At 43.7% G+C, this 23247-nt stretch overlaps 1 protein-coding gene and 1 long non-coding RNA gene across 3 annotated transcripts in view; one reads left to right on the top strand and one right to left on the bottom strand.

Annotated features, from left to right (window-relative positions):
• Nucleotides 1-23247, bottom strand: part of LOC137620578 (collagen alpha-1(XVIII) chain-like) — a 467446-nt gene that overhangs the window by 19213 nt on the left and 424986 nt on the right. Inside the window, exons 27-28 of the mRNA XM_068350835.1 lie at nucleotides 15216-15236; nucleotides 6439-6633 (exon numbers count right to left, since the gene is read on the bottom strand). Of these exons, the coding sequence (XP_068206936.1) occupies nucleotides 6439-6633; nucleotides 15216-15236 (216 nt within the window). The remainder of the gene's footprint in view (nucleotides 1-6438; nucleotides 6634-15215; nucleotides 15237-23247) is intronic.
• LOC137620581 (uncharacterized) overlaps nucleotides 1-23247 on the top strand; it is a 252514-nt gene that overhangs the window by 187305 nt on the left and 41962 nt on the right. For both annotated transcript variants that reach the window (XR_011040078.1, XR_011040077.1), the window contains exon 4: nucleotides 17696-17763. This is a non-coding gene — a long non-coding RNA (uncharacterized lncRNA). The remainder of the gene's footprint in view (nucleotides 1-17695; nucleotides 17764-23247) is intronic.

The following is a 23247-nucleotide window of genomic DNA, read 5'->3' as shown; positions in this document are numbered from 1 at the left end:
GGCTCCTCATGGTCTGGTGCCCTGGGTCAGTTCTCCGTAGAATATTTTCTTTGGGAGCCTAGATGGATCCACCCTATGCACGTGTCCTATCCAGCAGAGGCGGTGGTGGATGATGGTGGCCTCCACGCTGGTCAGCGAGGCACGTTCTAATACTTCAATGTTGGTGGTGTGGCTCTCCCAGGGGATTTTCAAGATCTGCCTCAGTTTCATTTGTTGGAAGCGTTCTAGGTTTTTAATATCGTTTCTATATAGCGTCCATGTTTCACATGCATACAGGAGCGTGGAGAGGACTACTGCCCTGAACACCATTATTTTGGTGGTCATTGTCAGTGCGTGGTTGTTAAATACGCGGCAGTTGAGTCGGCCAAAAGCGGAGTGGGCTGCCCTGATCCTGTTCTCCACATCCTTTTTGCTTGTCGCAGCTGATGTTAGGATGCTCCCTAGGTAGGAGAACTGGTCCACCTGTTCTAACGGATGGTCATTCATTGTGATATTGAAGTTTGGGAGCATCAGTCCTGGTGGATGTTGGACGAGGGTCTTGGTTTTATCTGTGTTGACTTGCATCCCAAAACGTTCGTAGGCAGAGTTGTATGCATCAGCTAACGACTGCAGGTCCTCTGCCGTCTGACCTGGGGTGGCATTGCCGTCAGCATATTGCAGTTCTCGCACTGCACACAAGGTGGTCTTGGTTCTGGCGCGGAGTCTGGCGAGGTTGAAAGCGCCTCCATCCATGCGGAAACGTAGGTCGACTGAGGGTGTGTCTGGGGGAATCTCGTTGAGCATTGCTGCGGTGTATAGCGAGAAACACGTTGGGGCCAGAACACAGCCCTGCTTCAGGCCGCCGTTGATGGGGAATGGGTCCGAAAGAGAGTTCTGGTGGCAGACTCTCCCAACAATTCCGTCATGGAGGGCACGCACCAGCTTGATAAAATCAGGTGGGCAGCCATATCTTTTGAGGACAGCCCACATGGCAGGTCGAGGTACTTTGTTGAAGGACTTTTTCAAATCCCAGAAGATGAACATTATGGGCTGTTGTTGTTCGAGGCTCTTCTCTTGTAGTTGTCGCGCACAGAAGATCATGTCTATGGTCCCGCGGGAAGGTCGAAAGCCGCACTGGGACTCTGGCAGGACGTCTTCTGGGAGAATAAGGAGGCGGTCAAGGAGAATCCGAGCGAAAATCTTATTCGCGATGCTTAGTAGTGATATTCCCTGGTAGTTGTTACAGTTCTCCCTGTCTCCCTTCTTGAAGATGGTAACGATGTTTGCATCGCGGAAGTCACTGCGGAGGGTCTTGGTCTCCCATATTTTCAGTATAAGGAGCATCAAACGGTTCCTTAAACCGGGGCCACCATGAGTGAGGAGCTCCAACGGGATGTTGTCTGGGCCTGGGGCTTTGCCGGGCTTCATGCGCTGGTGGGCCTTGTTGAAGTCATGGATGGAGGGTGGTAGTGCCATCCAATGACGGACGGGATGCTGCGGGGTCATTCGCAGGAGATCGTCTGGGGTGTCTGCTTGGTCATAGAGGAGGTTCTCAAAGTGAGACCTCCACCTGGCCAGGATGCCCTCGCTGTCGGTGATGGTCGTGGCCCCATCCGCGTCCTTCAGGCTGCCCACTGATGACCGTGTGGGACCGAATATTTCCTTTGTTGCTGCATAGAAGCTGCGCAGGTCACGTTGGTCAGCAAAGCTCTGTATTTCTGCAGCTTTTCTTTGCCACCAGGTGTTCTGGGCTTCACGTATCCCTTTTTGGCAACCAGCTTCAGCCACCTTGTGAGCACATTTGTTAGCTGCTGTTGGTTGGTTTTCCAAAGTCAGGCGTGCTTGTCGTTTGGTTTCAATGAGAAGAGAGATGGTAGCATCATTCTCATCAAACCAATCCTGCCGTTTCTTGGTGGTGTAGACTAGTGTTTCCTCCGCGGCACGGGCCATGGCGTTTCTGAGAGTGGTCCAGTGGTGCTCAACAGTGGCCTGACCCACGGGGTCTGCGAGGTGTTGTTCGCAGGCCTCCTTGTAGTTCTGTGCCACCTGTGGGTTGCGGAGCTTACTACAATCAAAGCGTTGGTGTGGTACGCTGTCAGGTGCGCTTCTGGGTGGTCGTAGGGTCGTCACGGAGAGTCGGGAGATGAGGAGTCTGTGGTCCGTCCAGCAGTCGTCCGCTCCGGGCATGGATCAGGTGATGCGGACGTCTCCTCGGTCTCTGGCTCTGGTCAGGACGTAGTCCAGGGTGTGCCAGTGTTTAGACCGTGGGTGTCTCCATGTGGTCTTTTGTCGTTTTGGTAACTGAAAGATGGTGTTGGTTACCACAAGTTGGTGTTCTGCACACAGACCCAGTAGCAGTTGGCCAGTGGCGTTGCAATTTCCAATGCCATGGCGGCCGATGATTCCCTCCCACAGGCGATGGTCTTTTCCTACTCGGGCATTAAAGTCGCCAAGCACAACGAGCTTGTCATTGGCGGGCACTGCCTGGATGGTGCGGTCGAGCTGGGTGTAGAAGGCAGCTTTGTCATCATCGGTTGAGGTCATAGTCGGGGCGTAGACAGAGATCAGGGTGAGATGTCTGTCCCACGTGATGGGGATGCGGACAGTCATCAGGCGCTCACTGATGGCCTTGGGAGCGAGGTTGTGCTGCTGCACTAGCTGGGAACGGATGGCGAAGCCGATACCGTGGATGCGAGGCTCCTCTACGGCCTTGCCTTTCCAGAAGATGGTGTAGCCTGTTCCAGCTTCCCTGATGTTGCCCTCTTCGGGTAGTCTGGTCTCGCTAAGAGCCGCCACATCAACATTGAAGCGGGCTAGCTCCTTGCAGACGAGGGCTGTACGTCGTTCCGGGCGGTTGGTGTTCGACACGTCTTGGAGGGTGCGGATGTTCCATGCACCTAAGGTTAATATTTTTTTATTGTTGTTTCGACCGCATTAGTGGGATGTCCGCCAGCCGCGGTGAGCTGACCAGACGGGTTTGCCGTGTCCGATGTTTACCCCACCTTTTCTAGGGGCCTCCCCATGTGGGGTGAGCTGCGGTGTCCTCAATAGGCCAGCCCAGTCACGGGTCCAGCTGCCGAACTCTGGTGTCACGGCACCGTCACCAGAGAGCGACTGAATCTTAGACTCGCCGCCTGAGTGCAGTCGTGGGGTAAGGGCTTCCAGCTATCCAGTCCTGCCCCCTTCACCCACGGTGCTGTCGCCTCAGGACTTGGTGGTGGTGATGATGATGATGATGATGGTGAGAAAGAGATGAAGAAGGGTGGAGGAAACGACAGAATGCCAGTAGCTGGGTATATTGTTTTGGGTGGTCGTGGCTTTGCAATGGCCACGCACACACACTTGGCCCACAACGTTTTCACCGCGGCTCAAGACATATGAGACAGGCGGCTTCTCCGGTGTTGGTTGCATCGGGCTGCCGGGTTCTTATGTCAAGGCCCGCCTTGTTGCCTGCCCGACAGGCATTGCCCTCTTCCGCCGGCGCTGGGAAGCTCCGCCGTTGGGGTCTTGTTTGGTTTGATTTTGGAGTTTTCCTTCTCCTAGCCTTTGCCTATCTTAAATAAAGGAGAAGGCCTATAGGGGTCCAGTCTCGGTCTGGTCTCTCAGAACTGGCCTTAGCGGTATGGTTGAGCCTGCCAGGGTGGATAAACTACCCCACCGCCATTGCCCAGCCCATCATTGAGACACTCAAGCCCCTCTACTGCAGCAAAATGCTGGACCATCAGAGGGGATTGGAGAACAGTATATCCTAAGCTTCTGATTCAGTGAGGTCCTGAATTGTTTGACTGCTGACAAACCCCACAAAGTCAGAATCTTGTCTGCTATCTCAAGATGCAAAGACCATTCTGACCCAATCATTTGCATCCTCTTGCTCAGTTTGTCTACCACAATATTCTTTTTACCTGGAATAAAGTGGGCTGTTAAAGTGATTAAGTTGAGCACTACCCACTTGTGGATCTTTACTGCTAGTTGGGAAAGCTGCAGTGAAACAGTAGTGCTTTGTTTGTGTATATATACTACTACAGTGGTGTTGTCCCCTATCATCACTACTGAAGAATGACAGGTAAAAAGAAGACAAAAGTGTTAGAGCATGAAGAGAGCTGCTTGAAGTTCCAACACATTGTTATGGCACCTTTGTGGTTGGTCCAATGACCTGACACTATGTACTGTAGGAGGTGAGCTCCCTAACCTTCCTTCGACTTGTCCGTGAACGTTCTGGTGGTAGAGATCGTAGGGGTGAGACCTGTAAAAGGTTCTTCTCATCCAGCCACCATTCCAGATTGAGTTTGGAATCCTCCCCTATCGGGGACTTAACGATAAAGGAGGATCGCTGCCTTATGACTAGTGTCTCCTCAGCTACCATTGAAGGGAGTGCAGATGGAGACAACTGTTTGGAATGAGATGTTCAAGGGATGCTATGTATCCCAGCAACTTCTGCCAAAGCTGTGCTGGCTGATGGATTGTTTTAAGGAAAGAAAGAGCCACCTCTTTAAAGCATACCAGTCCCAGGAGATAGGAAGACTTTTTCTACAACTGTCTATGTCCATTACTAGATATGTTAGTCTTTGTCTGGGCACTAGGATTGACTTCTCCCAATTCACAATGATCCCCAGATCTTGATAGAATGAGAGAAATTTGTCTTTGTGGAGGAGGTGGTCACTTTCTGATTCTGCTAAGATCAGCCAATTAGCCACGTGACGCAGAAGACGAATACCGTTGTTGTGTGCTCATGCCAAAACTAAGAGTGAAAACTCATGAAAATTTTGCAGAGTTGTTGAGAGACTAAAATAAAATACTTTGAATTGGTACCCATTCCTTGCTATGACAAATATGAGGTACTTCTTGCTGATGTTGATATGGATTGGGATCTGGAAGTACACATCATTCAGGTCGAAGTCTAACGGCCTTCTTGGTTGTACTTGGAATCCATTTTGAAGGAGGTTTGTGGCACAAACTCGTTCAGGGATGAGAGGCCTATGACTGGTCTCCAGCCTCCAGACAGCTTTTCTACAAGAGTCAACTGAAGAAGCCTGAAGAGCCATTGTTGGCCTCTTGGAGAGCGCCTTCTCGAGCTTGGCCTGGACTTCTGACGGAAGGGCTATGTCCTTTTGTCGATGATGACGTCTTTGGTAGTTAAATCAGTGGAGGGAGAGTGTTGGTGAATGGGAGGTGGTATCTGGACCAAAGAACGTCTCACTATTTCACCTCGTGATACTGTCACTTCATCCATCGCTGTTGCAGGTATCCTTCCACAGGTGGCCTTATAGGAGGAATACCACCCCTAGTGGAATAGCTGGCCTCACTTTCATCTCCCGTGTTGGTTGTGCCTTTGACCTTGTCTGCTCTGAAAGGGCTGCTGGTGTTGAGTCCCACACCTGAAGCTGGAAGATGTGGGATGGGGGGTTCTTTTCCTACGGACAGGCTTATGTGCCTCCACTCTCCTTTGTCAAAAATAGAGAAGGACTCTTAACCAATGCATTGAGGAGATTTCATATCTCTCGCCAGCCGATCTGTTTGTGAAATTTGGAGGCAATGGCATTAGTCTCTACACGGCCCAGTTCGCCCCCTAGTTAGCGGAATGATTGGTCAAGAACTTTGGCCCCTGTGAGGAAAGAATTTCTGAAGGCCATTTTCTTGCCGGGGTCAGTCAGGTCTTAATTGTTTGCCAAAAAGCCCACCTTACCAGACCAGTGGTCAGCCCAAGAAGAGGCCTAAAGAGTGGCCATCACTGTGTCAATATATTCATAACCTCTGTCGCAGAGAAGTTTACGTACTGTGTCTGTAGCTGGTCTAATGATACCTGGGCCCAGAGCAGAAACTGCTGGGTTGAAAGGTAAAAGGGAGAGGGGAAACCTTCTGGGTGACATAGTACTCAATCTGGTGAGAAAAGGCTAGAGAATCAACCTAACTTCCCTGCCCTTAAAAAATCCTTCCTTGCAGAGACCTGCATGACAACCTTGCCTAGAACTTCTATGTCACCTTAGTGGGCAAGAGGCATGGCCTCTTGAAGGGAAGAAAACAAGAAATTAAAACATTTTTGGGGCAGCATCTATGTAAGGCAAGTTTCGAGAACAAAGCAATATGAACAGAAGGCAAGTATAGATATAGAATTTTTTTTTCAAATTATTACTGATCAATATAGCCTAAAGTAGAGCAAATCCTTTGAGTAAGCTGTATGAGTTTAAACTATGAATCGTTGCCTTGTTAAATTTTTCATAAGAAAGTAATGTTCATATAATTAATTGATATCGCATATACGGGACTTTACATGAAGAAAACATATGGAGTCTTGTGCCCGGTGACTGAGGTACAGTCCACATCCTTAATAGCCGTTTTTAAATGCTGTATATACATTCTGTATTAATAAGCAAAACTTTGTTTGAAGGATTGCATAAAAAAGGACATACTAAATTTAAAAAAGCTCTTGTTTGGTGGGTATTTCATACCACAGTTACTTACATGAATGTTAACAACTGGAAGGTGGCTATCAGCTTGTTTTACAATAGAGTCTAGGTTCTGAACCCTAGATGTGAGGAATGCTCTGAATGTTCCTCCTAATCCCGATGAACGAGCTTGTCTGTAACAGTTCAGGTCTGCACCTCTAATTCCCCTCATGTCGCCAGTTGTTGGTTTATTCAGTGCTGCTATCCGCAACTAGAAGAAATGTTTTGTTATTGTTAATAAGGGGATATTTTCAAAAATTAAAATACAATATTACATGCACAGTCAATCATCATATAGTACACCACCATATCACAGTGATTACAGTACATAAAGGTAATCAGCAAAATATTACAATATGTATGTATCACACTTGCAGTAAATAATGATATTTTTTATTTTATGAAATCTATTCAATATAGAATGGCATAAAATTATGTTGCAGAAGTTATTGTATGGGGAAAGGCATAAAATTAAACACATTAAAAAGTTTTGCTTAAGTGTAAAGTAATATGGGACTGAAAATAAGCCCCGCATGGTTCAGATAAAATATACAATCTCTTGGTATAATACTTTGGGTAAGAATTGAAAGTCTGTAAAGGAAATTGCAGGGGATAAGAATTATATTGTGTATTAAAATCTGGAAAGAACTGCTATTACCCTGTGAACATTGAACAAAACATTTTATGGGTATTCCTTGCACTTCCCATTCTCTCTCTTTATTACTTAAAGTATTGCTTTGTCAAGGTCATACAAAGCATTAAACTTAATAAAATACCAATCAGTAGGCTAGCTCAAGTAATGAATAAATACGATATCGATAACTGGTATTGCAAATATAATTGGAAGATAGTGAAGCGAGTGGAGCCTCATGGATTTGATCCAAACATTATTCACGTACAGTACTTGATTTTAGAATTTTTATAGTTTTTGAAGAATTACATCAGAGACACCATGGGTTGTTGGATAACTGATCCCTCCAGTCAGCCATTTGCTGTCATATCAAGACAAACATTTGTGTCTTGTTTTGTTAATTACATAATAAATAGCTTTTGCTGATTCAGTTCAGATTTTTGGAAAGGCAAATTTTGTCATTCAATTTTTGTTTGAGGATGTGGAACAAACAATTACCAGGAAAATGATGGAAAGACATGACACATTTGGAAGTAATTTGTATTTTTCCTAACTATTTATAGGGGTATTACTTTTGACAAAACTGAAAAGACGAGCCGTTAGAATTTAGCGAGGGTTAACCGCCCATACTGCTAGTTAGTGAGGTAGGGGGTGGGGTAGAGTGGGGTAGTAGCTACCCCTCTCACTCACACACCTGTAATTGTACTTCAGTTTGCTTGTAGGTAGGACTTAAAGGGAGACTTGGTTGGTGAGCAAATCTGTATAAATAGCTACAGGTTTGTATGTTTGGAAAAAATACAAATTACTTCCAAATTTGTCATTTGTTCTGTAACTGGAATACAAATCAATGCTATTTATAGGGGATGATTTGCCTCTTAGGAGGGTGTGCTAATCTGGCTTTTTGGCATTACCCAGGGATTTGCCTTTGTGTGTTAGCACATAAAATTGGAAACCCTAATACCTTGCTAAACCTTGCTATGCATGGTCTGCGGCTTACACAAACTGTGTCGAGATACTAGTAATGTGACCATCAAGGTAATTGTTCTTCTGAGTCATAGGAATTGTCCGAGGTCACCAAGACATACCTAATACTGTACTACCTCGCTAGGGTATGGGGACACAACAGTATTAACAATACAGTACAATGTTACACTAGGGAACAATAGTTTACCTGCAGTAGTTGAGGTTAGCTATGCAGAGGACGGATGCTGATTTTCCCAAGAGAGGGGAGGATGAAGAAAAGAAAAGAGCCAGTCATTCCTTATTCACTCAGACTAAAACCAGGAACCAATGCCCTCAACCTCCTTCTACTTGCCCCTTAAGGAGCTTGAGGTATTAAACCAGTTGTTGTGCAGCCACCACAAGACCAATAGAGAATGTATCGAGTCTCCTGTGGGTTATGTCTTGCAGGTAGTTTGCGGTGAAAATTGTTTGACTCTTTCATACGCCCGCTTGTAGAACCTGCACCACAGAGTAGTTATGTTTGAAGGCTAGGGATATAGCAATGCCCGATGTCATGTGCTCTAGGTCGACATGTTGGAGGCGAATCTGGATTTAGTGCAAGGTCATTGACCTTACGAATCCAAGTAGAAATGGTGTTCTTTGTGATCCTCCTCTTGTTCCTCCTTGTGCTTATGAAAAGTAATGGGGGTGAGCTGTTGTGGTTCTTTTGAGGTAGTGCCACAAAGTCCTTACTGAATATAGTAAAAATGATCTGGGTCGTCGGTTTCAGAATGGAGACTTGTTACCCAGAAAGAATCAAATCTAGGATCCGCTACCCCCGGATTTACAGTCTTAGCTACAAACTATGGATTGAAGCTGAAGTTTACTTATCCCCATCCCTTGAATGAGCGATGTCATACGAGAGACCGTGAAGTTTGCAGACTCTTTTGGCTGAAGCCAAAGCGAGTAGGAACACCGTATTCAGTGTGAGGTTGCAGTCTGTTGCCAGGCGTAATGGACCCTTCAGGGACCGAAGAATTCGAACCTCGTTCCAAGGAGGGGAGGTCTCAATTCTGACTGAGGATAGTTCATAACTTCGTATGAGGAGGGAAAGTTTCAGCGAAGAGGAAATGTCTACCCCTTTCAGTTAAAAGGCGAGACTCAAGGCTGAGTGATAGCCTTTTACCACCAAAACTGAGAAGAGCATTTCCTCCTGTAGATGCAAGAACTCTGCGATTGCTGAAATAGTGGCATCAAGTGGAGAGATACCCCTTCCACGACACCAACCACAGAAGACGTTCCACTTCGCCTGGTAGACTAAAGCTGACGATTTTTTGCATATGTCCAGACATCCTTTTCGCATCTTGTTGCAAAAAGCATCTTTGAATGAGGAGATGCTGGATAGTCTCCAGGCATGAAGTCGTAGCGAAGCTATGGCTTTGTGGTAGATGTCGATGTGAGATTGTCTGAGTAGACTATGTTGGAAGCTCCGGTAGAGTTGCAGAAGGTCTGAGAAACCATTCTGTGTGATGCCATAGCGGATCTAAGAGGGTCATTGAGAGATTGACTGATGTTCTGGCCTTGTTGAGTACTCTTCTCATTAGACAGAACAGGGGAAAGGCATAAATGTCAATGTTGTCCCACCATTGTTGGAATGCATCTTGCCAGAGAGCCTTGGGGTCCAGGACTGTGGAGGAGTACAAAGGGAGCCTGAAGTTCAGGGACGTTGCAAACAGTGCCACCTTTGGGAACCCCACAAAGTCAGGACTTTGTTGGCTGTTAGATGATCCAAAGAGTATTTGGAGCCCACTATCTGAGATGCTCTGCTCAAATTGTCCGCGAGCACATTCCCTTTGCTGGGAATGAAGCGAGCTGATAGGGTCACCAAGTGGACTTCTGCGCATCTCAATATTACTACTGCCAGATGGGATAGGGGCTGCAATAAGGTACTGCCTTGCTGTTAATGTAAGCCACTACTGTGCTGTTGTTGCTCATCAACACCACAGAGTGGCCCGCCAGGAACTAATGGAACTGTTGAAGGGCCAGGAAGGCAGCCTTCATCTCTTAAGAGATTTATGTCCTGGTACTTTTTGAGCTCTGACCAAAGGCAAGAGGTCGTGTGGTTCATCATGTGGCCGTCTGTGAAGAGCATCAAGTCCAGGGAAGGGATGAGAAGGTTGAAGCCCTTTAGTAGATTCTCGTCTGCCACCCACCATTCGAGGTTCGTCCGTTCCTCTGGTTTTATGGGGATCAGATTGCCCAGAAAATCGAAGGTCTGATTCTAGGTGGACTTTTGCTGCCATTGGAGGGATCTTATCCTGAGGCAGCTGTTTGGGACTAGATGGACCGGAGATGATAGGTGCCTGAGAAGACAAAGCCACCTCTAAGCTGGGAGCTCTTCTCGTCTGAGAAATAGGCTCGTGACCTTCCTCAGCCACACTTCCCTGTCGTCTGATGGGAAGGCTTTGTTGCAGGTTGGTGTCTATACTCATTCCTAGATATACCAGTTGTTGAGTGGAGAGCAGGGATGACTTCTTGAGGTTTACCATGATCCCCAGATCTTGGCAAAACCCCAGATGTTTGTCTCTGTGCTGAAGAAGGGTTGCCACCATGTCTGCTAGAATTGGTCAGTCGTCCAGATAACGTAGGACACGGATACTGATTCTGTGAGCCCAAGATGACACAAGGATGAACACTCGTGAAGACCTGGGGTGCTGTGGAAAGACCAAACCACAGCACCTTGAACTGGTATTTCTTGTTGTCCAGACTGAATCTCAGATCCAGTGTGCACATGAAGTCCTGTCTTACTGCTTGTCTGACCATGTCTGCTGTCTCATGCTGAACAGAGTTTGCTTGGAAAACTTGTTCAGAGCTGAGAGGTTGATTACTGGTCTCCAGCCTCCAGACTCCTTTTTTTTCACAAGAAAGACTCGACTGAAGAAGCCTGGGGAGTCATTGAGGACCTCTTGGAGTGTGGCCTTCTCCAACATGGTTTGGACTTAGGCCCAAAGGGCCAGCCCCTTTGCGGATCCCTTCGCATAGGAGCTCATCAACATGAGTGTTGATTAGTTGGGGAGAGATTAAATGAATGGAACATGATACCCTGAATGAATCACAGAGATTATCCAGTGTTCGGCCCCAAGCTGCATCTGCCTTTTCCAGCAGCGATGCAAGAATCCCTCCACTGGTGGACAAGCGGAGAGATCGCCTATCCTAGCATTTGCGGCTCTGGCGGCCGCCTCAGGTATGTTTCTCTCTACGGGAGGACTTGGAGCCTTTTTAGTCCTTGGCAGGAAAGGGCTTTTTAGACATTGTTGTCTTTAACTGCAGTATTGTACAATGATGGTTTCGGTTGTTTGGTCTGCGGGAGAGCTGGTGGTCTGTAGATGTCAAAGCCTTATGGAAGAGAGAGTCTTAGTGGGACTTCCTCCATCTTGCTGCAGCTTGCTCGACATCCCCCGGCTCGAACAAAGAGGAGCTTTCCAGAGAGGAGTTCCAGAGTCTTGCAATCTTACATTGTGGGACCTGGCGATGGAACTTCTCGACTACCGAGTCTGCGCCTCAAGATGGTGTTGGTCCACAAGTTCACTACTTGGTGGGTGAGGAACTTAATAGTCCGAGTGCCGGACAGAAGGAACGTTTCCATCGCCTTCCTTGGAAAAATCCTTGGTCCGCACCAGGTTCTCCAATGATCTTAACCAAAGATCAAGCCACAAAGTAGTCTGTATGGCATACTTCGCAACTTTCTCGTGGTTAAGGATCTCCGCAGCCGAGAAGTAGACTTGAAAACCGGAAAGTCTTTCCAGGGAGGTTCCCTTTTTGAGTTCCTCTATGGAATGGTGAAGAGGGAGAGCCAAGGACCTTGTGATATCTCCTCTCCTGGATACTGGGAGGAGTTTCAAGGACGATCCTGAACAAAGTGAACCAGAGGCGTGTGAGAGCTGGGCAGTCACCTTCTGAAAGGCACTCTTCAGACCTTGAGACCAGAGGAAAGCTGCGCTGGTCTTTGGGCGCTTCTGAATACCATGGACACAGTCCAGGACCATATCCTTGCCCTCCAGAGGAGTCATTGCTGGGTCAGCTAACCCATTGAAGGACCTCATGCTGGCCAGAACTTATCAAAAGGCATGTTCTGACTCCCTCTGTTCGATTTCTGATGAAGAACTGGCAGCTTGTTCATTATCTTCCACCCACGAGACATCTCAGGGTGGGTTGTGGTTGATTTTAAAGTGGCTAGATGAAGATGGTTTGACCCCCTTTCTGGATCTTGAAATCCTCAAAGAGGATTTTGGCAGGGTTTTTGAGTCCTTAGACTCCCTCTTTGGAGGGAAGAAGGTCTTTATTGCGGAAGGTTTCGATGGAACAACCTTCTGCTGGCCACCCATGGGGGGAAGGATGGAAACCTCCACGGGTTTCGAAGCCACACTGCCAACTCGCAGGTCCTCCTTGATGGGCGGATGGCCAGAAAGAGTTGGGTAAAGACTCTTCCCTACGAGAAAAAGCCGACTGAGGTGACGAGTGCGGAGCAGAAGTGGGAGGAGAAGTGGACTCTGTTACACTTGACCTCCCCTTAGACAATCTGACGGGGGTCAACTCTACCCTAGAATCGTTGGGGATTCCTCTCTTCCGCTTAAGGGGAGACGAAGAAACAGAGGTCTCAAGATGGAAAGAGACTGTGAATCTTTGGCTTGGATCAGACAAGGAGGAAGACTCCTCCAGCGGGATCCTGGGAGTTTCTGCAGGACGTACAGATGATATACCCATAACGGCTTGAGTAACCGTCCTGACCAAGGCTGCGAACCACGGCTGCTGACCAATGGAAGCAGTGTCGGATAATTCCCCTGAAGGGAACGATGAAGAGTGAGCCCACAAGGGCGTCTCAACTGCTGACAAGGTGGTGGTGCTGTGATCTCCTTCTGAGGAACATGAACCTTAGGAATCTTAAATTCCTGAAGCTTGCCTTTCTCCACCTTCCCTGCCAAACGCGATGTTTTGCGTTTGTGGATAGGGGAGTGAGGTGACGGCGAATGATGAGAAGACTTGCCTTTCTCCGGAAAGAGAGCCAAAGCTCGAGTAGGAGATGATCTGGAAGGTTTCTTATTTCGTGACCCATCTTGTACAGAAGAGCGGTGGGGATCCGACAAACGATGGTGCTGAACAGGGGCCAATTATTGAGGCTGTTGCGCTATGGTAGCAAAGGCACTCGCACCTGTGTAACGAAGAGAGGGTAATTTACATTTATCTGATGATCGCACAGGAGAAAGATTATCTGGCGAACGGTGAGAAGAGTGTGGTTGGCAACATTTGATTTCTTCTAAGGGAGAGCAAAGAGTTGTTGGCGACCGACGGGAAGGTTGGTTTGCAACTAAAGGTTCCCGACGAGCTGGAAAGGCCTGACGAGTCGGGAAAGAACTAGCTACTGGCGCTCAGCGAGTTGGTGATTGATGAGTCGTTGATCGGCGAGCTGGAGAACGGCACGTCAGAGATTGGCAAGCTGGAGAATGGCACGTTGGAGATTGACGTGTCAGAGATCAGCGAGCTAGTGATTGGCGATCGGCAAGCTGGTGATTGGGGTGTCGGCGATCGGCGAACTGGAGATTGGTGAGCAGGAGATCGGCGAACTGGAGGTTGGCGAGTTGGAGATCGGCGAGTTGCCGATTGAAGACCTGGAGAAGGGATGTGGTCCTTGGAAGGACGAATATCTGCAGGAGAGGATCACGAACAAATCCTTGACGATGAACGATAGGCAGCTGCCAAAACAGGAGAGTCACAAACCGAAGTTTGCTGAAGAGTAGATGAGGCGAGGTGGTCTGTTGAATGCCTCAAAGTTGGTGAACAACAAAACCGGGGCGAGTCCAAGACGGGCGAATGTCAGTACCCAGGAGAACCAGAAGGCGAGGATCCTCCAAAAATAAACGCGTGAAGAGGACGCCGAAGCATCAAAGAGGCGTCACTTCACTGAAGGCGAAGGAGCACCTCGGAGGCGAAGAGGAGGGTGAGCTCGGCGAGGCCGATGACCACGATGATGAGCCTCTGCAGGGTCAGGTTGCTTAGCAAGCTGACCATCAGTAGGCCTCCGAAGAGGAATCTCTATGAGTGGTCTCTCGCAGGAGAGACATGTTTAGGACGTTGCTCTGCCCCCGAAGGATGGTCGGTGAAGGGGAAGAGTACAGTCTTCAGCGGCAGCGGTGTAGGGGCACTAGACAAATCCTCGGACACCTTGATGTCCACAAGGGCCAAAGGATCAACTTCAGAGGCATATGAGCGCAGCAACTCCGCACCTCAGTGAATGAAACGCAGCATCACCTTCTTGGAAGGCGGACCGGGTAAACCCAGAGATGGACACACCTGTAAAAAGGGAGAAAGAGACAAGGGAGTCCCTCGCTTGGGGAAGTAACGCTATTTATCACGGACAGAGGTTGTCTAGGAGTTAAAGGGCTTGCGCTACTACTCGACAGTTTAACGGAGGAAACCGCTAGAGAGGAAACTTCAGAGGAAGGTCAGGGGCAGAAGCAGCAGCTTTGGGTTTCTTCTTCGAAGTGACCTTTGAAGGCGAAGAATCCTTTTTACGCTTCTTTCGCGGTCGCCCAAACCTTTCCCACTGGGAGGCAGACCACTCCCAACATTCATTACATTTATTATCCATATCACACCGTTGCCCCTTACAAGCCGGACACGAACAGTGGGGATCGGTATTCTCAGCGGACGTGAATGTTTTGCAGGAGCGCCTTCGGGTCCAGGGCAGGTATGCATGGCCTGCAAGAAGGGCACACACATACACTGAAAAGAACAAGCAAAAGATTAATAATGGCAGTCCATAAAGATAAGGAGGAAGAGCGGTAACAACCGTTTTCCATCTGAGCCAAAAGCAAAGTGAAGTACAGTCACAGGTGTGTAACTAAGAAGGGTAGCTACTACCCTCCACCCCCTGCTAACTAGCAGTATGGGAGGTAAACCCTAACCAAATTCTAATGGCTTGTCCTTTCAGCTTCGCCAAAAGTAATACCCCTATAAATAGCGTTGGTTTGTATTCCAGTTATATAAGAAATGCTAGTTTTAGATTGTAATGCAAGAAGTTGTAAGCTAAATCTGAAGATTAATATTTGTGAAAAAAAATATAGGTTTGTTTGCTTTATAAGCTATTATGAACATCTAAATTTTCCACTTGGGATCCCAGAGAGGCATATTGAAATATAAATATGTATATTTAGTCATCTTACCTTATTCAGTTTTCCACCAGGCTGTGGTGCATGAAATAGATAAAGTAACCATTCTTAAAATTTGACAAACTTTTATGTTGAATACATTGCACATTGTTTTAAAGCAAATAAAAATATTTTGCAATTGTATATCTTAATATGTAATGAAAATATTTTAGTAGAAGTCATTTCATTTGTGATGAAAAATATGTAATTCAGTTGAAAACTGCATGTGTTATCGAAGACAGTATTTTATAATAATTTTGAAAATTACACTGCAAGTTAATACACTTGTTACAGCTTAAATTCTCGGACTCCTCCCCAAAAATTGAGTGAAGGCCATTGATTTTGTGTTCTTAATGCTCTAAGCTCCAATCTCTTATCAAAATATTTGGCACTCAAGATCCTGGGTCTTTTTTTGGACATTTTACGTAACTCCTCTTTACCAAAACTATTAGAGATGGAATTTTACAATTGAATAAATTTCTTTTTTATTGATATATAATGACACTTATTTTTTAAAATCTGTATGCCTAAATAGTAAATTATCGAAGGAAAACTAATGACAAGACGTAAAATACAGCCAATGGCACCAAAGGTAGTTCAGTTATCCATATGTTGCATATGTCCAATGGCACCCAAAAAGTTAACTGTGTTGGTTAGTTTGTACTGTACTGATTATGGTATGTACTCCTTTATTTATTTTCTGAGCCTTTATGATCTAGCCAACATTTTGACCCAAATTGTAACGGAAAATGTATTGTTCAACTTTCCCTAAAGTTAGTTTAAGATAAGAGCTAATCACATTCTTTTCTCATTGTCAGTTTTATCCCATTAATTTTAATACATTTCTATAATACAATTATCTTGTCACTTCACAAATTGTTGAGAATAGTCTCTGTGTTTCTTTATGAAGTTTTCTGTATTAAATATACAGTAATTTAATTGCATTGTCTGGTCAGTGGCGGATACCTTTTACAATGTATTTTCAGCTTTGAAATCTGATATTAAGGTTATTTTAAATATAGTAATGTGACCCATTCTCCTTAAAACATTGCCATAAAAAACATCCCAACTAAAGTCATCATTTGCATTTTTTTATCTGGGATATGCCAATCATATAATAAGTTGCTCTTTTTTAATCTGGTTTATGTAAATCATTCAATAAGTTCCACCTATATAGAAAATATCCTCTGGTATTTTTTTTTTTAAATGTTTGAAGCTTCATATGATAGTCAGTTTAAGATGTTTTAATGGGGGAATGACATGGTTCAATGTTCATGAACCCAACATCAATGAACAAGGCTATGAAAAATTTTACTTTTAGGGTTTTCAATTTATGGTTTTGTTTTGTAGTTATTAATTTCTCCAGACAAGCAATAATGGATAAATCCTGATTGACATTTATAGAAAAAACAACTAGGTAAACATTTTTTATAAAAGTTTATCAAAACAAAATTCAATCTGCTGAAATAAAAGAAAATACTATATGTCAGAATATTTAAGATAAAAAGACTGCAATCAAATCCAGTACTGAAAAGAATAAATATTATCACTTCTACTTTTGACTAAAGAAAATCTATACATTTTTAACAAAATACTTTGCTTTCAACTAAGGTCACCACTAATACTTGACATAAGATGGCCTTGCTAAACAATATTTTATTAATAAGATTAATTTACCAATCCACTGAGAACTAAGCCTTCCTATATTGCTATTAGATGAGATATTTTATTTCTAATATTTTTTTTATTGATATAGTTTTGCATATATTAACAAGTATCTGACAAATTAAATAAGTACATCCTACTTAGTGATGAATGTGAGGAAAGAAAGGTGAGAGATGAATTTAAAGGTAACAAAAAATGAGTCTGTTAAAGTAATACTCCAGAGGGGGAGGAATAGTTGTAAAGGAATACAAAGACTCAAGGAAAATAAGTGGTTTAAGTATTTGAAGCCTGAAAATAATAGTCACGATTTTATGCGGGTGGCGCATGTTACTGGCATGAAAGTAGATGCTTTAGTTACTTCCCATATCAATATGGGTGGAATGGAACTACAATACTCGATATATTGTACTGTATACAGGAGTTTTCCTTCCACCTAGATAATTTTTAAGTCTGTACACCAGTAATACGGATTTATATGGCCTTTTACTTTGTGCATACATCATTTTTTTGTTGGTGGTGATATAACCTAGAATAGGAATTTACACAACTTTTCAGTGTCTTAATCATTCATGTTAATGTGTTCATTTGCAGATTTGATGTACCATTACAATGCTTTTATAGACTTCCTGGAGTAAAATCTTTAATTTTCAAGGTCAGAAAGGGTTAGCCTAATCCAGTTAAGATATAAAAAAAATGTACATGTAGTGTACTTTTGATATTTTATTTTTTTCTCAATTTTGTGTACTTTTAATAAATTTTTAATAGAGTAGACCAAAGATTTAGTAAAATTGCATTTCTTGTTAGTTATTTTCACCTTAACCTTCTTCCAGATTTCCCCCAGACTTGAAGGTTACACATATGGTTGAATGAGGCTTCCTCTTTATTACTCAGTGCAATAGTAAGTACTTAATTTATTTTAAAAAGTCTATTATTAATCACTAGTCGGTTGGGGGCTTAGCTCATCTTGCAATTACTTAATTAATTAGGTATATTTTTTAATTGATGTAGCATGGATGTGATATTTATAGAATTTACCTAATGGTCTCTTTAATCTTATTGCACTTCAGTATTTTTTCCTGAATTTGACTTTCAGTGATGGGACCTTTTTAGCTAACTTTCTCTGATCAATTCAGACCCTAAACTGTTGTACTTGATTCATGTAAAATTAATTTGTATTTTTCCAGTCTATACAAACCTGACTTTTTAAAGATAGGGATATATCTTAGCGGCACTAGAATGGCCATTAAATTGTTAAGAAGATAGTTGTTTAATGACATGGGACACGCGTGTGAAACCCTATCCAGTCATCTGTAACAGAATGGCATTTGAGAAGGTTGGTTTAGGTAAGAAATTTAATTTAAAGGACTCATGTTTGTATAATCAAGAAAATTACATATTACTTTTTAAATTTTTTTGTTTCTACATGTATACAACCTTACTTAGCTTATGGATTCATATGACCGAACACAAGGGTAATGTCCGTCGAGTGAGGTCGGTCTTCGTTCAGAAGGCGAAGGGTGTATGCTAATAATTCCTTAGGAATTTTTGTGAGAGACCACCTGCATGACTACTACTGCTTCTTCTGTCTGAAGAAAAGAGTAGGAGCAAGTAAAGTAGTTGATAGAGGAAGAAGAAGAGAGAGCAAACTCACTCTTCTCTCCTTACCAACAGTTCTTGCTTTCCAACTTGAGCAGTTCAGCAGTTATTACTAATCAAGAATGTGTGTGCTACCTCTCAGAGATTGCCGATATGAGTAAAAGGATTAATTCCCAGTTGAATAGCATTCCTATGTACTGTATTCATCATTTGATTGAGCTGAAGATCAAACTCTCCTCAATTGCAATCCTCAGATCTTAATAAGAGTGAGTAGTAGTCTTGAACTGTCCTGGAAAGATTCCAGAGGTCATTCCAAGCAGCCTAAGCTTAACACTCTGGTTGACACTCCTGTGAACACCTTATTAATGAAAGGGTAACCTATTGGAAACGTCCCTGCCTGAGAATCTCTTGGACAGGAGTTCGAGACCCACTTAAGCTTCGTAGTTTTTAGTAGTATTTGCAACTTCATCATGCTTTTGAGCTAGGGATAGGGGTTTGGGGGAGCCTATAGGCCTACCTGCTGAGTCATCAGCAGCCAATGCCTGGCACTCCCTGGTGCTAGTTGCATTATGAGGTTGCAGATACTGTTAAGTTCAACTATTGGGTATGACGTAGGTTATGCAAAATTTACTTATAAAGTTTACTAAACAATAGCAAAACATTAACAGCATAATGAAAATAGCTAGCAAACAGAAAGTAAAACTATATTTAAGATTTAACTTAAATATTTACAGCATTGCACAAAAATCCACCGAATACTCACGGCACACCAAAACTAAATGATATACTGTACATAACTCTGACAAAGTAGGTCGAGTTGATTTTCCAAACTTTTATACAGCAACGGACAGATGGTATCGAGTAGTTTCAGATATAAAATGTTTACATGAAGAATCAGGGCTTCTATCTGATGATGAATGTTGTTTCAATCTTTGTCGTCTTCAAAATACTTTATCGTTATATGTACTGTAATCACCAACTTTCAGAATCACAGAGGGTGTAGTTGAAGAATATCTCCAAACATGAGCAGTGTTCAGTCAGGTCTCATTCTTCTCTGCCTCCCCCTGTCTATATTAGGAACAATACTCCAGAGAATTCCGGAGCGTTCAGGACTAGGAAAGATGGGCTAGGGTTTACGGGGGATATGTTGCTTAAAGGGAATCCTCCTTAGCCTAAGAATGGATCCCTTTCTTACGGGGCTACCGTAAACAATTTAAGGGTTCTGTGAGGTCTCTCTCCCCCCCAAATATGGGAGGCTTACTTCCACAGAGGTGGAGATAAAGCTTTCAGTCCCTTTGAAGAAAGAAGAGAATCTTCAATTATAAGGCTCTGACCTTTAATAGGACCAGCAGCATTTCACAAGACAACCAAGAGACCCATCATCACACCATTGAACCAAACTGCCTCAGTTCACAAGCAAGTTTCCTTGGGAGGATAGAAGGTCATAATCCCAACCTTCTCAGACAAAGCCCCAATCTGTGAATACTTCAGCATTTTTTCTGAGGAAAAAAAAGAGAGTACATAGAGAGAGTAAAGAGGAAAGAGGGGTGCTAGTTCATATTGAAGGGAAAAGGACCTCACCAATGAGCATCTGCAGGTCCGAGGTTATTTTTTGTTTCCAACAGCATTGGAGCTTTTCTCAATTAGGACAGCATAAGTCTCAAAAGTTCTGGGTTGGTTGTGGACCTCTAAACCACTACCATGACACAAAATCTTTCAGGCTAAAACCTTAGAACTCTACTCTTTTGTCAGCATAATTCTGGGAAAAGTAGCCATAGAGAAATACCAAATTCTGAAACTACTGAGAGAAGAGTGATCCTCAACTTGTCTCATCTCAACAAGCATATCATACTGTATGTGACACATTCAAGATTACATCTGTTACACATGTCTGCCAATTACTACAACTAGAGGTTAAGACCTGTAATATAGATCTGAAAGACTCTTGTTGGCATGTCCCTATAGCCCTTTGCTTCTAGCTGCACCTTGGGAGGATTTTATACAGATTTTAAGTGATACATTACGGAGCTCCAAGGGTGTTTATGAAGCTGTTAAAGGCAATGATTAAACTTCTTCGTTTACAAGGAGTTCAGATTATTCCCTACATGACTAGCTAGTCTGGGCATAGACAAGAGAATTATGCTTCACAAACTCTACAAATGGGTCCTGCAAGTTGCTTAGGACCTAGGCTTCTTGTTCAATTTAAGAACATCAATGTTAGTTCCAGAAAGAATATTCTATTGGCTAGGTAGTAGGTTGGCCAAGGCACCAGCTGTCCATTGAGTTATTGGGTCCTTTGACTGGCCAGGTATTACTACATTGGATCCCTCTGGTTACGGCTGATATTCCTTTGGCTACATGTACACCGAAAATTCTGGCCCATTCTTTATACATCTCTTTCCTCATACACCTGATAACACTAAGACGACTGAAAAATTCTTCACCGAATTGGATAACTACTGCACTGTAATTTTTCAGTGGCTACTTTCAACATGGTAAGGGTAGAAGAGACTCTTCAGCTATGGCAAACAGCTCTTTTAAGGAGAGGGACACTCCGAAATCAAACCATTGTTCTCTAGAGTTTGGTAGTGGCATACCCACTGTACCATGGTCTTCCACTTTCTTGGGAGAGAGTTCTCTTGTATGAGGATACAATCAGGCACACAATTCTGTTTCCTTATTTCTTTACTTCACTAGGCTATTTTCCCTGTTGGAACCCTTGTGCTTGTAGTTTCCTGCTTTTCCAACTAGGGTTGCAGTTTAGCAAGTAATAATAATAATAATAATAATAATAATAATAATAGGCTTATAATGGAACACTAAGCCTCCTAAAGACATCTCAGAAAAGAATCCTATACTAGGTGGTCAATTGTCAAATGTGGAGTTTTTTCTCCTCCAGGTTCCTTGGCTAGGTGGTCAATTGTCATCTTTGGAGTAGTTTCTCCTCCAGGTTCGGCGTCGATGATCTTAGATGTCAGGATGCCAGATAACTCATAATCAATCAATCAATCTCTTTCAGATGGCACCTGGAGATCTTGTACCATCTTCAGTATTCCTCTATAGTTAACCCAGTTCTGAAGACCCTTTTGAAAGATCTCCGAGAGACTTGGACGGGATGTCAAGAAAAGCGATTTCATTTGCCCAGTTGCTGCAAAAGAATCCTTGGACCTAGGACCACACCAAGATGTTGATCTTGTTAGACCCTCCCTCACTATCCATGATCCTTCATGCAGATGCATCCAAGTCAGGTTGGGAGGTCATTTAGAGACCTGTGTGTTCAGGAAATTGTCCTTGCATTTTGAAGCATTTCAAATAAATCCGTTGAAACTAATAATAGTTTTCCTGGCATGTTCTCTCCAATGAGCATTAATATGAAGTCCCTTCCAAAATTTTTGGAGACAGCGATGATGGTGGTGCCACAGTCTGTGGTTTCCAGTACAGTACTTCAGCATCTATGACCAAAGTCATACCCCCTTTGATAAGAAAGGTTATATAAGAGAGTAGAGAATCAAAATCTCTCCTTCCTCTTTTCTAACCCAGAACCTTCACGCTTGGATTTTCTGTCCCGTATTAAATGAGAAGAATTTTCCGCATACAATGTGGCATATCTGATGAGATCTAAGAATCCTCAACTCCACTAAACAATACTAGTCAGTATGATGAACATGGATGATATTCCTTGAGAATAAAGCCCCCCACAAGATAATCCTGGACTTCATGGGCTTCCTTTCTAGTCCACCTCTTTGAAGAAAGGTAACTTTAGCCATTAACAATGTTATCATACATATGTGCATAAATAGAACCTCGCAAGCAGGCCTGTAACTTTGATGTAGGTTTGGTCATGTTCCACAAGATTTTGCCCAATGTCGACTATCCTGGCCAACTCTTTTGGTATCTTGGTCTTTTGATAGGATTCTTGAAATTTTTACTAAATTAGATCATTCTATTGTTTCCCTCAGAGTTACTGCAGAAGACTATTTTTTAATAGCTTTAGTTTATGGAGCAAGAGTCAATGAACTTGCTGCAGTACATAGAGAACTGGAGTTCTTCACTGTAACTGCTGGCTACCTCATGATTCTGAGGATCTTATTTTTAATCAAAACTGAAAAGCTTCCATGGAGGCGGGATCCTTTTTATAGCACTGTTTTACAGTAAAGGGATGGCAACTTCTGTCCAGTATATACCCTGCAGGCATACGTCTGGAGAAGGTAGTCTGTTTCAAAAGACCCAAACCAACAAAACCCCTTTCTTCAGGGGTTATCTGTATTCTAGTCTCATCATTCATGTAAATAAATCAGACCTTCTTTCCATCCCTATACCCCAACAATGTGAGAGAAGTTGTTTCCACATCAACTATTTTTTTTTATATGCAATTTCAGGATATACAGAGCTTTATGGGGTGGTCTGTATATAAAGTATTTCTGGGCTTCGAGCTGTGCCGCCCAGTGAAATGCTCCTTTAGCACCATTTCTAAGGTATATAACTGCTATATATTACCAGAGAAAAAATTGGATAGGAATGCCAGGTTGAACCCAGCTCGCTCACCTATATAAGGTGTCGATATAATACTGGGGCGTGATAATTCACAACCAAAGGTCTTGCACTATTTAGATATCTCCTCTTCAAAATCCCCGCCACAGCGAGGTGCCGATCAACACTACTACCACTAACCTAACCCACGCCAGTGACGTCACTCCTTTATAGCACATCTTCTATGAACATCTGTATATAAAGTATTTATAAGACACTAACTGAAATAAATCCATATGGTACAACACGCGTGCAT

Source organism: Palaemon carinicauda, chromosome 27 (genome assembly GCF_036898095.1).
Source record: "Palaemon carinicauda isolate YSFRI2023 chromosome 27, ASM3689809v2, whole genome shotgun sequence".
Classification (NCBI taxonomy): Eukaryota; Metazoa; Arthropoda; class Malacostraca; order Decapoda; family Palaemonidae; genus Palaemon; species Palaemon carinicauda.
The sequence above is the reverse complement of the archived record's forward strand: the minus strand, read 5'-3'. Positions and strand labels throughout refer to the sequence as shown.